The following is a 15418-nucleotide window of genomic DNA, read 5'->3' as shown; positions in this document are numbered from 1 at the left end:
TTTCCTAAGGTTCAGATCAAGGACACTTAACAGAGTCATGCTTAGCCATAAACTTTTGTGAAGTCATTGTGTACAGTGATGTCAACATATACTTCCTGTTATTGTGCTTATCAGGGGGAAAAATGGGGAGAAATGAAGTCTAAAAAGCACTGGCTGTCTCCAGCAAAGAACCCACTGGATTATCTCGCTTGATACATATTTTCTAGAAAATAAGCCACCAACCATGTAGCAAACCACAGTGACATGTTCACATTCTCAAAAAGCCAGCATGTTCACACAGCATTCCTCCAAAGCCATCTATTAAAGGCACATACTTTTCAAAGAAGGTAACTTCCCAGCAGACTGATCTTGCTAGTTGGAGCTATCAGGCAACTGCCAATGGCGAAAGTTTCAGGAGGAAATCCTACTAAGGAGGCAGTTCAGCTCATATGAGAATAGTGCTCCTTTCCACAATGGATGGCCTCTTATTTACCTTGGCAAGCATTAGAGCCCAGATAGCAACTGACATCTTGCTGTTGTGCTCACTTGACAGTATCAAAGTAAAAGGAAGGAAGAGGGCAGTGTGAGGACTTTGTATATCCATGGTAGGTAGGTAGGTAGGTAGGTAGGTAGGTAGGTAGATAGACACAGTAGATAGATAGATGATAGATAGATAGATAGATAGATAGATGGATGGATGGATGTAGGTATTGGTAGGTAGATGATAGATGTAGGTAGGTAGAAGATTGACTGACTGACTGACTGACTGATAAATGAAAGGCAATAGATAGATGATAAATAGATATTATCAGAACGATATTGGAATGCCTCTGAAATTTTCTGACTCAATTTAGCTCTTATTCTTTGGACAATACTGAAAAATATTTCATGAAGGACTGATGTAACTCAATAGTCAAGGTGCTGGTAATTAAACATGTATGTAACAAACCAACCAACCATGTATGTCAGGCCTGTACAACACATGAGAACTGCCAAGCAATCTTGTGCAGCCCATTGGCCTCACCTCAGCAAATCCATTTCCACTGCCTGGTAAGTTTTGCCGCCACTATCATCCCAAAAGACATACTGTGATGGCCTTCAGGCCCCACCAACACCACCAGAACCTCATTACTCTGCTGCTTGCCAAACAACTGATTGATAATCTTTGTGGCCAGTATCATTTTAAATTTATCAATGTTCCCCCTTTCTCCGCTGTTAGTTGTGCTGACCTGCTCTATAAGCACTATTCTTGAGATACACTGTCAAAAATTATCTAAAGGACAAGTGTTCATTGTAGGATTGCATTTGGGTTGCCTTTCCATTTAAAAATGTTTATTTTCAGATCCTTGTGGGAATTCTAGTATAGGTGGCCTCCCAATAGATCTTCTGTTATTTCAGTTCTCCAATAAAACACAAAACATGAGCTAATGGTTTTTCTGTTAAAGAACTGTCACGAGATTATGTTTAATTTGGTTTTAAAATTTTAATTTTATACACACATAATTTTTTTTCATAACATACAACCAGGTACATTAAACACTCATTATAAATAAGAATGCAAGTACTTTATGCACATGTTACATACGGTCTGAGAAAAACTTTCCCCTGAACCTGCATTCATGCTGGACATTTATTGAGAAGAACCTTGTACGTACATTTATTTTTACAGGCACATTTATTTTTAATTTTTTTTACTTCATTTCTCTCTTTTCCCCTTCCATTTATAGATTAAAAGTAAAATAACATAACATAGTAATATAACAAAAATAAAGTTCGCAAATCTAATGCTTATTGATGCACACAGAGACCGATACTGATACTTAATATGGCTTGTTATAAAATCCTGGGAATCTGGGCATAAAAAAAGTAAAAGGCTGCCTTTAATGCAACATATTCCTATTAGCTATTTTAAAAATCAATCTCTCCTGCGAACTCCCTCATTATACACTTCAGAATTTTACCTGATTCACTGAGATGGAGACCCTGAAGGGGAAAAAGTTATTTTGCAAATTTCAAAGACTACTACAATATTGATTGGCTGGCTCCTGTGGAATCATGTTTTTTCCTTAGATTGATACAAAAGACTGATGTGATGTGTGTGACACTGGAATCATGTTTCTTTTCTTCTTTTTTCAGTTTGCAAGGTCACTCACCTATGGTGAGTGACCTTGCACCGAAGTGACCGAAACAGTAACATCAGTTTTCCCTTTCAAATCCTGACCACCACAGAGCCCTAATAGATATCTATTCTTTTATTCTTTCAGAATTGTCATCTCCTTTAGCGTATCTCTAACATTTTAAAAAAATCTATAGCAGCCGTTTCCAACATTTTTTTTAAAAAAAATGCAAATGACTATATTGTCCTCAAAGTCTTTGAAAGCCACATTGGGTCATCAGGTCAGTCCCTGAGGGCAGCAGCTTTTTTTCTCTCCCTCGAGACTGTATCTGTAAAACCACTTTTAAAAGGTAATTTTTAAAAAATGATAAAAAACTTCTAAGGTTGCCACATGAATGCCACATGAATATCACCTGGAATCTGGTTTAAAAAATTGAACTGATGGGTTTCAAGATACCATGTACAGTACATTGTATTTATGTGGATTGAATGGAACCAAAAAAATTTTTTAGAATTGGTCAAAAGGTATTTAAGGCCATCATTGGATTATTTGAATATTTAAACTAAATATATAGCAATTTCCACATAAATTGTACAGCTATCTTATTTACTTTTACATGCAATGTTTAGGCAGCATAGAGAATATGGCTGGCATCACCCAGCAGATAAAGCTACTACCACATGCCATTTTGTTTGTTTTTTTAATATTCAGTATTCTTTAATATGGTTTGCAAGCGTCATGATCTCAAGCCACCTGAAAGGTATTATTTTTGTTTTTGAAAACAGATGGATCACTTCTATGCCTCAGCCAAATTAGAGATAATAATGCATAGCACTGAAATTGTGCATTCAAATAAACTTTATTCAATATACAAATAGAAATGGCCAGTATATTAAGACTATGCCCGTGATGGCAAACCTATGGCACGCGTGCCAGAGGCGGCACACAGAGCCCTCTCTGTGGGCATGCACGCTGTCGCCAACTACTCTTCTGGTTTCCGGTGTGTGCATGGGTGCCGGCCAGCTGATCTTTGTGTGTGCCGGTGCCCCGGAAACCTGAAGACCACTTGGTCTTTGGGTTTCCGGCACTCCGGCATGTACGAAGACCAGCTGGCCAGCATGCATGCATGCACCAGAAACCAGAAGGCCAGGTGCACATGTGCACGCCGGCCAGCTGATCTTTGAGTTTCAGGGGCTCCGGCGTGCACGCACATTCCAGTTTGGGCACTCGGTGCCGAAAAGGTTCAGCATTATTGGGCTATACAATGCTCCAGACTGACTTGGAAGAAAAATATTGGAAAGGACAGCAATACAAACACAGTTCTTACCTGTGATTCATTAAAGCACACACAGCTGCATTCACAAATTACTGCATTCACATTCCTCCACATTCTGAAGCAGCTCTTTGAAATCAGAACAAAAGTATTGCTCAGTTGATACAACAGGGTTTTCTTCTATTGTACAGAATGCTTTTGATCTTTTTACCCTTTTTGGGCAAATAAACACACTTTAAATAAAACAATCTCATGTTTTGGTTTCAGCACCAACCACAATGTTTTACTTTTTAAAATCTTTATAATACACTTTAAAGATGCCAGTTTTTAATTTTTAATTTAACAGCTTCCAACCAGATGCCAGCTTCCTGTTTATTATTTAAACAATTGAAAAATAATAATAATGTGAAATAGGCAGCTCTAAGGATATTGTCAGTGGGGAGAGTGATGGCTATAGGCATGTGAATTATTCCTGGAAAATAGGGTACTCCCAATCTTATTGTTAAATAATAAAATAGATATTTTATCTACTCACGCAAAGAAAAAATTCTGGACCTCTTTGGTCTAACGTTATTACCTAATAATTAATATTATTACCTCCTAAGAATTTCTCTAAGGGTAATGGAAAATGTCTGGGCATCTTTATGAAGTTTTAGTCTTTCATTTCACATTGGTCCATCAACATTATAACATTCATTACCCAGTTAAGCAACATCATCAGTGCTAGTGAATGTGGCATTTGATTCCTTTGGGGAATTTTAATCAAAATTTTTGGAAGCCAGAATAGGAGTTTAATGATGCCAGTTCAGGTTAGAATACAACTTGAGTCTTCCATCATCAAATGTAATATTAGGAATATCTCTGTGGTGCAGATGCTATCAGGAACTGATTAAGACAACATCCACAGAAAAGGATATCAATAGAAATAACACATTAAGCAAACTTTAATGTCATTTGTATGCAGATTGTATATAACTGAACATCAGAATATTCTAGATCCTTTCTTACCAATAGAGGAGAACATTTGTAGCTCAGGGTTGAGATGAATATTCTCTGAGCTTGATTGTTTTCTTGGAAGACATTTCATAATGCTAGACTCTATTGATGTTGCCTAGTTTGAGTAATGAAGTGTCTGCAAGCAAGCAAACAACTCAGAGAACCCCCTCATGGGAATTTTTTTTCTCTTTACCCTTTAGAGAACTGGACTATAACTTTTTTTAATTTTGGCTAAAGAGAGGGGGAAAGGCATGTTTTCTTTTCAAAAGCTACTTGAATGATGGTACGTACACGTTAAAGTTTCTTTTTATAGAGTTTGTCATATAACCAGTGACAAACCACTCACTGACTCGAAGTCTCTTATTATCTTTTTGCATAAAAGTGAAAAGAAAAAAACTTGGATTTATGGTGTTAATGATTAGATAGAAAAGATTATAGAAAAATAACACAATGTAACTTTAGAGAAGTTAAAATACATTTGTGCTCATAACTGCTATGAAGAATATTGGAAGCTGTTTCCTTATGTATTTTCTTTCTTTCTTTCTTCATTTTTTTTCTTTTCTTACATCTTTTTTCTTTTCTTTGATTTCTCTCTTTTCTCCCTTTTTTTCTATTAGTTTGCATTAGATGTTACCTTCTGGTTTAAAAGTTTTTAATAAAAATTACATATAAAAATACTTTTAAATTCGACTGGAGGAATAAACTTCAAAGCTGAATTTCACTTTGAGCTTTGATGCTACAAAGGGTTCCATAGATTTTTCAGGTGTATAATTCATGCCTTATACTACAATCAGCTTTGAAACTAAAACAAGCTGTATTTCTTTTCTAAATCAACCTTTAATCACCAGAAATAAAGCGTTCTGAAATTGATGAATCCCTTTAAAATTGATTAGGTCTGACTGAGCAGGACTACAGCATTCTTTCTCCTGTTATGCAGAAAATAAGTAGCTGACACTTCAGTTTTTAAGAATCCTGCACATGAATGCAAAGTTAGTCAAGCGTCTCCTGCAGTGCTCTCCCCCCATCCTGTGGTGACTCAAGGAAATACATGATGAGGTTTCTGCCAGGTACAAATCTTTTAGTTAGGAAGGTAGGAAGAAAATTCTTTTTTAAGGGCTAAACAATTCACCCAAAATGTCCCTAAAAAGAGGCAGATGGATCTTCAATCACCACTAAAGCACCCCCTACTCTCTGCTTGCATCACTTTATTTTCTCTTCAGAAAGTGCCTCTAAATCAGGGCTGTCAAACTTCCGGGCTGTGGGCCGGATGCATCGCGCACTGGCCACACCCACACTGGGTTTAGTGAAGAGAGGAAAAGTCCCGATATGTCATGTGATGACATGAGTTTGACACCCCTGCTCTAAATTTATGAAAAGCCAAATTCCATGGTTAAACCAGAGTTTCCATTGTTTTGGCAGGGAAGCACAATCCGTTTCAAGTCCAAGAAAGAGTAGCATCAGTCCTTCGCTCTTTGTGTCAGCCTCATGGCTATGGCTGTCCAATGAATGTATGCATTCACTGGCATTTTTAATTAAACTGTAATTCACGTTATTCTGAATCTGCTCAGCTAGATGGTTGATCTCAACATGCTTAACAGTCTACAGCTGGATAGTTCTTTAATGTCAGATTAGCAAGACATTCCAGGATTGCTACTAGACTGAGAAATTTACAAATTTTCTTGGAATGAAACATCAGCAAAAAATATCTTGTGTTGTTGCCAAGAAAAAAAAAGTGTCCGTAAAGTTTAATTCAGCTCAATGACTTTACCTATATTGTCCTAAAACAAGTCAACTTTAAGCTGTGACCACAACAATAACATGTGGGCAACTGAAAATATGAAACTAAAAGATTCTGAGTCACGCCACATGGCCATGGCATAAAAGGACAAGTGAATGGAACCTCAACATATGGATATATAGTAAGTGATAGTTCGTTTCATCTGAACCAGGCCTCTGCTCGAACCCAAACAATGAAAAGTCTTCTGGTCCTATAATGACTAAGGCTGTGTTTAGACGTGAATCTTTTGCATACTGTTGCTTTTCAATGTTGCTGCTGTTGCTTGAAAAACTGCAACGCAGTTCCTGCTCAATTCATTTCCAAAGAATGGTTACTGGAATTATACTCCCAATTGCTATCTGCTACTCCTGTTCATTTCAACTCTCTTTTTCACCATTCTTCTTCACTTTTCCAAAGAAAGTAGCAATTATGATCAGGCACGTAAGTGTTTTATACAATTGTGTAGCACCTTTTCCTTCTTTAAAAAAGTGGATTTTGGGCGTTTTAAAATAAAGCAAGTCAGCACCTTCCATTCAATGCCCCAAAGAGTTGTAATGCTTTAAACAACATGATTTCAAAGACAACCAAGGAAGATTAACTGAAACAATGATTTGGAAAAATCCCTTATGGAGTTGAAGGATAACCACTTCTACATACACCTAAGAAAAGATTCCACTTATTCAGAGTATCAAAGATGAAAATTAGGGAAAGGTGGGATTGTGGCATTAATTTTAAGGCTATAATGTATTGACATTCCAAATTCCAATAAAAGGGGAAAATGATGCACACACAAATCCAGTGTGCATTCTCACAGCTGAGGAATTCATGGAAATGAGAGGAAGAGCAAAGATCATTATCACTAGTGTTGCACTCTATGCTTTTAAAGACATCTGTAGTCTCCTATATTATACCACACCTTTGAAGCTTTGTGTACTTAGTTCTTTCCAGCTACAGAGATTACCCTTGTTAAGAGAGGTGAAAAAAGACAAGCCAGAAGGGCTAAAGGATGATGACACAGTCTAGATGCTCCATGAAATTGCAATGCAGAATGTGCACGTAAAATGAGCTTCTGAGAAATGAAATTTTTCATGGAACAGAACCCTTCAGATGTGTGAGGCAGTTTATGGTCCTCAAAAGCGCATGACATTATAAAGGCTAAATTCTTGGCCAGAAACTTAACTTTCTGTCTGGAACATAACATGAAATCTTATAGAGTTGGACTAAGAAGCAAATGCTAACAAGTGCTTATTTTTGCCTAGGTTATTCGTATCAGTGAATTCCTGGAGTCTATTAAAAACATAGATTGCAGTGTTCTTTTAACATTTAAAAATAAAACTATACACTCCATCTTTAATTAAGGCTTTCGGTTCATTTGCACCTATAGCATCTGCTTATAATTGCTTATACATTATTTCAAACATTATTTTTTTGTCTTTATCTTTATTTATTCTTTATAAATACCTTTGCTATTTATAAAGAGAATTCCCAACAATTGATAATGGATTAGCTGATATACAAAACTTGATGGGTTCTATCATCAGCACTCAAGGTTGTCACTCATATTACGTGGAAAACTTCCATTTGTTCTCAATGAAGCAGAGCACTCAGTACAGCTTTCACGTAGAGTTCATTATCTTCTTAATAATGAGACACACCAAGGCTCCATCATTCAGTACTAGCCTAAGCAGGAACATTCAGTTCATCTTGAAACAGAAACTGGCAGAATGCAATACATATATATATATATATATACACATACATACATGACTTGACACTCAAGACTTTGCATTAGGGCATGGTAAAATGCTTATTTGCATTAAAATATATTTTATCAAGGTGATAAATAATTTTTAAAAATAAGCTTGTACAAAAATAAAAAAAAATCTGCTCCACAAGTAAAAGGCAAATACAAGTGATCTTCTGAAAGCCCTTTGAAGCAGCAAAGACTGCTAAAGCAACTGAGTTATATCTTTGGTATAAGAAAAGGTAATTGCTTGCAAAGCATCCGTGCTATTGGCAGGAAAATCTGGTGCTGCCCCATTTATTCTTACTCTCTTCATGATGAATCTTCCATGTATAACATACAGATGTTGCTAACATGTCTTCCTATGATAATTGGGGAAAATCCCAGCACCTTCTTGGCTTTTCCCAGAATTCTGGAGTCTAAAATGAAATGATAATATGGAATGAGATGGAAAGGTGGCGGGGGGGGGGAAGTGAATCAGCTCTGTAAGCATACTGGATTTTTCCTTCAACCAACATTTCACAAAAATAACTTGCTAAAGTTTTACTCAGGGAGAACCAATTATAAATATTATGAAAATTGGCTTCTACGGAAGGTTATTTAAGCCAGTTCTGAGTGATGAAGTATTTCATCTTAAACAGACAAATCTGTAAATCAAATTATGACTTTAACAACTCTGTCTAAAGATATGCAAGACACTCTCATGTGTTCTATTCTTATCCCAATAAACTTATCTTTCCAGTTTTGGACAGAAAAACATTTTGATTTACCCAAACTGAGAAGAAAGGTAATTCCCAAGAGTGCTAATATCTACAATAATATACTAAATTAACAACTGAATTATCAAATTTTAAACTCTGAATTTTGATGACAAGGGAATGTCAATATAAAATATGGGAAAGTAAATGAGAGGGAGAGAGAGAAATCAACCTATGACAAAAGCAGATAGAGTTTAAGAAAATGGATTTTACTGGGACTAGTTTTGTGCTTTAATTGCATGCATTCCCCTCCTTGCTCAGCCCACATCCACCAAGGTTAAAGCTCTGATAGAAAGCTAAAGAAGCTAAATAGAGCCCCCTTTTAAACTGGCTCAAGTCTTGGGAAAAATATCAAACTTTTATTACCTGGATTGCAGCAATACATGAAGAATGCTAACCCTGCAGCAATACTGAAGCAGGCAAGAAAGAACGTAGGACCTAGAAAAGGAAAGAAATAAAAGCAGCAGCTTCTTTGTTTTTTCCTTCATATTTCATAATATATCACCCTTTCCCCTAATGCAATTAGAATCATGGATGCCTTTATTCCTTATGACTCTTTTTTTTTAATTTACCACCAGCCTTTTTAAAATCTTGCAAAAAGAAAATTTCTTCAGGGATTTAAATTCTATAGTAATAAAATAAGTTTGCCTTTTTTGCCAAATTAAATAATACTGTGTAGTATTGTAAAATAATATTGTACTATCTAATAGAGGCTTTGTGATTATAGATGGCTTTTCTGCAATGGCTGTACTTATGAATCCTCATTTTTCCTATTGGCTATCCATGTTCACCTTCCCAGGCACTGAAGAGCTAAATAAAATATGGGAGGATGTGATAGGACTAATGATGAATATCTCCTCCCACAATATCCCTGCCAACTGGACGCTTTTCCCATCTACACATGTTAAGTGTAAAAACCTGCCAAGGGTTATCCAACTAAATACAATTGGTAAATTGGTGTAAATATACAAAAAATATTTATTTATTCAGCACTTCAGAAATGTAGAAGCTTGCATTACCAGAGCTGCTCTGGGCGCAGGTTCAGTTAAACTTGCTTACAGGAATGAAAGCAAATATACGTGGCCCATAGTAATGTTGCAGGATCTAATCCGGGTCAGTCACCAGGACCAGAGGTTTAGTCTTCCTAGCTTTCGGACTCATGCTGGAGCCCATCCTTAGAGAACGTTCTGGTCCCAGTGCCTGACCCAGATTGGATCCTTGCTTACAGGACCCTAAAGCCAAAGGTTATTTCTTTCCCTCACCCAAGCTGTGCCCACCTAGTGAAGGCTACAAATGTCGAGTCCTTCTCGGACTAGACCAGTTCACATCTTACTTAACTACAAATGGCCCGGGCCTCAACCATTTGAGAGATAAGTATCACCCAAAAACATGGATGAGGTCAGTGGGTAGACCCCTAATGGTACAATGTTGAGCGTCTTTTTAAAAAGACAAGGAGAGAGAAGAGAAAGAGTGGGGAGGGAGGGAGAGAGGGGAAGGAAAGAGATAGGAGAGAAGAGAGGGAGGGAGGGAGGGAGGGAGAGACACTGAGACTGACTTTGACTGAGGAAAGAAAAGGAGCCGGGTGTGTAGTTTTACATTATAATAGGCTCCTTAACAATGTGCTGGGTTTAGTACAGCATTAATAACCTCTATCTGCCGAGTTGCTTCCCTGCCTTCTGGCTTCAAAGGAAGAACGGAAGAAAAGAGAAAAGGAGTCAAGGGCCAGAGGACAGCTAAAGGGAGCGTTCCTTTTAAAAATTATATACAGAGATATCATCAGAGGAAGTAAGGCACATATTTGAACACTCAGGAGCCTGCCAGGAAATCCAGCCAGCAGGTAAATTTAAGTTTAAATCAAAGTGTCATTGTTTAAAATATTGAGTAGAGCCCCATAGTCCCTTACCTATAAAACCCTATACAATCTTCAAAAATGAGAGCAAAAATTATGTGGCAAAAATACATGTTGAAGCCAAACCTCACTGCTTATTATAGTGGAGATCATAGGCACAATTCCTTGGGATGCTCTACTGGGAAAAGCATACTGAAATTCTTTGCCAAATCCCTTAAGTGAGGGAGGCACAGCTGAACTGCATTCTTATGTGATCCCTTCCCAATCCTTAGAAGATGCAGAATTTTAAGACAGCAAATACATTAAGCTGATTGGTAGATACAACCCAGTTCTAATTACAACTAAACCCCCTTTTGGATTTTACATATATAATCTTAATCTTTTCACACTGATGCATATGCTTGCAGCATGAATTTTTTTTAAGATTAATGTCATCAAAATCAATCACATTAACGTAGTACTTTTGTTAACCTTATTATTCGTATGCAGCCAACAATATTTTACACGTTATTTACCCCTGTCATTTAGAATATATTTCTCCTTCTCAGGGTTTATCCCTGTGGAATCTGAGGTTTCTAGAAACAAAAGCAACACACTGAGTTAGTGCTATACACAGTCCAACAAATTTTGGAAACAAATCATAAAAAAATGAAATTAATTTTCAAAGTAATATAATCAAAACAATATGGCCTCTAACCCTCATTATCTTCTATATTTAGCCTATTTCGTACTTCTGTTTTGCTGATTTGCTGCTGCATATAAAGAGAAGGTTCTGTCGTAAAAGTTTTCTGGTATAAATGACATTAGGTGTTTCAATGCTCAATTGGTGCTGAAGGCATGTTTTTCCCCCCAAACATCCTTCTTCCTCCTCCTTCACCTGGCTTGAAAAGCCTTGTTCCTACATATAGTTTTTTTTAAGTTATTTCACAGCAAGACAAACTTAAACTATAAATCTATTTTCCTTCCCACTCCAAAGGGTTTAATTGTGGAAGGTATTTTCAATGATAGATATTGCTTCCTGTAGTCACTTATTTCTCTCTGATATTTATATCTATTTTTTTTAAATCCCCAACTGTACCAGCAGAAATAAGCTAAGCTATCAACAACCATCGATAACTTGAAGGAAACAGCCTCCCTCAATCTGTTTTCCAGATGTGTTGTGATTTACTTCTCCCTCCCCGAAACTAATTACAGGAAGTCCTTGACTTACAACCGACCATTCGTTTAATGACATTTTGAAGTTACAATGGACTTGAAAAATTTACTTACAATCCACCCTTGAAGTTATGACTGCTGTACTTGGTTGGAATAGTCAAGATAGCAGTTTGTGACATTTTTAGCAAAAACCAGAAAAAAAATACCCTTTGGATAAAATGGGCTCAATTTTATGACTCTGTGGTTCTTTTAACAACCATATGGTTTACTTAATGATCATAGTGACTTGCTTAGCAACCACCATAAAAACGGTTCTAAAATTGAGTCCAGTCACATGGTGCCTTGACTTATAATCGCCACAACTTCAGACCAAAAGTCCAGTCCCAATTGTGTTTAAGTCAAGGATTTACTTGTAAGACCTCTAGGTGTTGGTAATTTTGAGTCACCATTCAATTATTGTGTTTAATCACTATTAGCTGTAGCTAGAACAATTTTAATTCTTCTTTCCAAAATATTCCACACAGTATGTCTGCCGTAGGTATTTGCACTCTGGAATACATGCATCAAACTTTGAAGCAGTATAATAAGAAAAGCCATCTTGAGAATTTGGACTAAATCTGGATATTCCCCAATACCTAATTTTAACTACCATATTGTCACAATTTCTCATAATATTGGTTTGCAAATAGCTGGAACCTCCATTGGTGTAATTCCTAGACGTTTGTTTAAACGCCAGCTGTTTTCTATCTGAAAGTGCTTTCCCTCCCTCACAGACCAAGCTCAGTGCTGTTTCTACCAGAGGGTATTCAAAATCATTGTTTGAACACTAAGAATGGGTCTCAAACACCAGCAGTTACAGTAGAGAAAAGCTCCAGTTGACAGAAGTGGTAGAAAGACTATGCTTCCAGTCTCTTTTCTCATGCACATTGCAAATCCACGTGACTTGTACAATTGACAGCAAGGCCTCAGGGTATCATTATACACAGCTGCAACGTAACATGTAATTTGCACTGGAAATCCATGCAAACGCCTAGCTCTTTATTGTAAAAAAAGAAAAAAAAAAGGAGAAGCTCAAGTCTAAAATCGTAAGACAAAAATAAATGTGGTTGACTGATCCCCTTACTTTGTTCATGGAACATGTTGAACTAAAGCTACCAAAGGAACTGATTAACTTTTGCGCTTTCACAAAGGCTAAAGAGCAGACACTTTTCTTGTCTTCTTAACAATGAAATAAGTCTGGAAAGCTTTTGAAAATATACACCCTTATATTTGGCTCTTTCAGGAACAGAGAAATTGTGAAACGGTTACTAGGGAAGCAATATGCCCCATTGGTTATAGCCTTTCCATTGCAAAGTAGAATAATGATGTATTGGTTGAAAGATTCAAATCACTTGATACCAGACAATCTACATTTCTAATAAAGGCCTTTAAAATGAAGCATGTTCCTAATTCCCATCATTGCTGTAACACAAATAATGGCAATTGAGTTATTTTATTGTTATCACTATATAAGCTAATAGTGATTTTTGCAAACAATACTATTGTATTGTATTGCCTTCCTAGGAGTAAAATGTATAGAGTTAAATGGGACAAATTACAATTTACTGTTCAGCTTATACTTAGTTCCACAGCTGTATTTGTAATCTTGTTGCCTATAAAACTCAGTTGAACTCTTGTCTTGCTTCTCTCAGAGTAGTTGGTGGTCTCAATTCCATGGGAAAATACAAGATACAAGAAGGATTACTAAACCTGTTCATCAAAACATTCAATCATATTGCAAACAGATCAGAGGTGCTCTTTACTAGTCTACTGCACAAGCCTCATGTGCTTGCTGCAAAAAGAACTATTTAAGGGAACATAAATCAATCAATGATTTCTTTTGTTCTATCACTTCTATGGCAGTTCAGAGAAATCAGATATCACAGTTCTTGACATTATTTTAGCTAGGAGAGCAATACTAATAACCAAGACTAGACAACTAATACACAAATTATAAAGAAAAATCAATGGTGTCTAGGGGAGGCAAGGATGAAACATGCATTTGCCTTGCAAACTCTAAAGACATTTATGTTCTTGCATGCCATGTAATCATACAAGTGCAAAAAAACAGTCATGTCATGTCATAATGCAAGCTTCATTACTTTGGTATTATTATGTATAGGAGCAGACAACCACAACGACACATCTGGTTCTCATTGAAGCTTTTCTTGTCCATTGTACAAATACTTTATTATGAACCAAGAAACCTGACAAATGATGTACAGTGCTGAAAAATAATCCTGGTTCAAAGCTTAAATCAGCATATTAACCACAGTCAAACTATGCAATATTATTCTGATTCCACGTTGTTAGAAGGAAATCATAGAAATAATATTTGAAAGGAACATAATTTGATAATGGGAGAAATTTTCCTTCTCTTGCAATTCATAAAAAGTCATCAGGAACTTCAGTTCTTGACACTGTTTTAGATAAGTTGGTATGTCAGAAACAATGCAGTGCAAGTTTATTACAGCAACTACAAAAGAGAAACTTGCATACCAAATCAATTGAACTGACATCATCATATGTTAATGCAAATATGCTTTCTTGACTGAACACCTGCAAATTGTTAAGGGGAGTACAGTACATCTATTATTTCACTCCTGTAAATTTGCCAACAACCCAAAGGACAGATGATATAGTGTTGGATATTGTGTTCTTGGTAATCTCTGAGCTTGTTTGCTTTCCTGCAAATGTTTCATTATCAGACTGGGCAACATTGCTCATGCATGGAGAATAGGATTTGCTGTCAATTGTCTGATTATATACAGGTAGTCCTCAACTTATGGCCATAAATGAGCCCAAAATTTATGTTGCTAAATGAGAAATTTGTTAAGTGAATTTTGCCCAATTTACAACTTTTCCTGACACATTTGTTGAGCAAATCACTGCAGTTAAGTTGGTAACACCATTGTTAAGTGAATGTGGCTTTCCCATTGACTTTCTTGTCAAAAGGTCACAAGAAGTGATTACATGACTTCGGGACACTGCAACCATCATAAATATGAACCAGTTGTCAAGGATCTGAATGTAAATCACATGACTATGGGGATGCTGCAACAGTCATAGTGTGAAAAATGGTTATAAGTAATTCTTTCCAGTGCCACTGTAACTTTGAACAGTCACTAAAGGAACTGTTAAGTCGAGGACTACCTGTAGAATACATTGGTCTGCTAGGCTTGGTTGGGATATGGATTCTTTGTTTATGGTTCAGAAATTCCTTAGCAGTTCTGGATTTGGATTGGTCTAGGACAGTGATGGCTAACCTTTTTGCCATTGCGCCCCAAAACCAGGGGGACCGTGGGGGTGGGTGTCACATGCGTGTGCCCACACCCATAATTCTATGCATCTCGCCCCCACGCATGCGTGCGCAATCCCCCCATGCTCCCCCTGCTTTTGCATGCAATGGCATGGTGGGCCCAGTAGGCCCGTTTTTCTCTCTCCCCAGGCTCCAGAGGTTTTCTAGGAGCCTGGGGAGGGCAAAAACGGCTCCCTCCCCAGAGGCCGGAAATGGCCCATTTGCTGACTTCCGGTGGGCCCAGAAGGCCCGAAAATCAGTTGGCCAGTGCATGGATGCCAGAACTGAGCTTGTGTGCCCAGCCACACCGATATGGCCACACGTGCCACCTGTGGCACGCATGCCATAGGTTCATCATCACGAGTCTAGAATATCAACAGCTTCCCATTTCAAATTGTGGCTTAACTTGTCTATGGGTGAAGAGCAGTGGTGG

General features: G+C 37.2%; 1 protein-coding gene across 2 annotated transcripts in view; it reads right to left on the bottom strand.

Annotated features, from left to right (window-relative positions):
* Positions 1-1437: 1437 nt before the first annotated feature.
* CARD19 (caspase recruitment domain family member 19) overlaps positions 1438-15418 on the bottom strand; it is a 35370-nt gene continuing 21389 nt past the window's right edge. The window contains exons 4-6 of one of the 2 annotated variants that reach the window (XM_070936974.1): positions 11009-11068; positions 9011-9082; positions 1438-8305 (exon numbers count right to left, since the gene is read on the bottom strand). In XM_070936974.1, coding sequence (XP_070793075.1) covers positions 8199-8305; positions 9011-9082; positions 11009-11068 — 239 coding nt within the window. In that variant the 3' untranslated portion in view covers positions 1438-8198. The remainder of the gene's footprint in view (positions 8306-9010; positions 9083-11008; positions 11069-15418) is intronic. The other variant, XM_070936975.1, reaches the window with a different exon arrangement.

Source organism: Pituophis catenifer, unplaced genomic scaffold (assembly GCF_029215685.1).
Source record: "Pituophis catenifer annectens isolate HBS135680 unplaced genomic scaffold, rPitCat1.0.hap2 SCAF_2, whole genome shotgun sequence".
NCBI classification, from domain to species: domain Eukaryota; kingdom Metazoa; phylum Chordata; class Lepidosauria; order Squamata; family Colubridae; genus Pituophis; species Pituophis catenifer.
The sequence above is the reverse complement of the archived record's forward strand: the minus strand, read 5'-3'. Positions and strand labels throughout refer to the sequence as shown.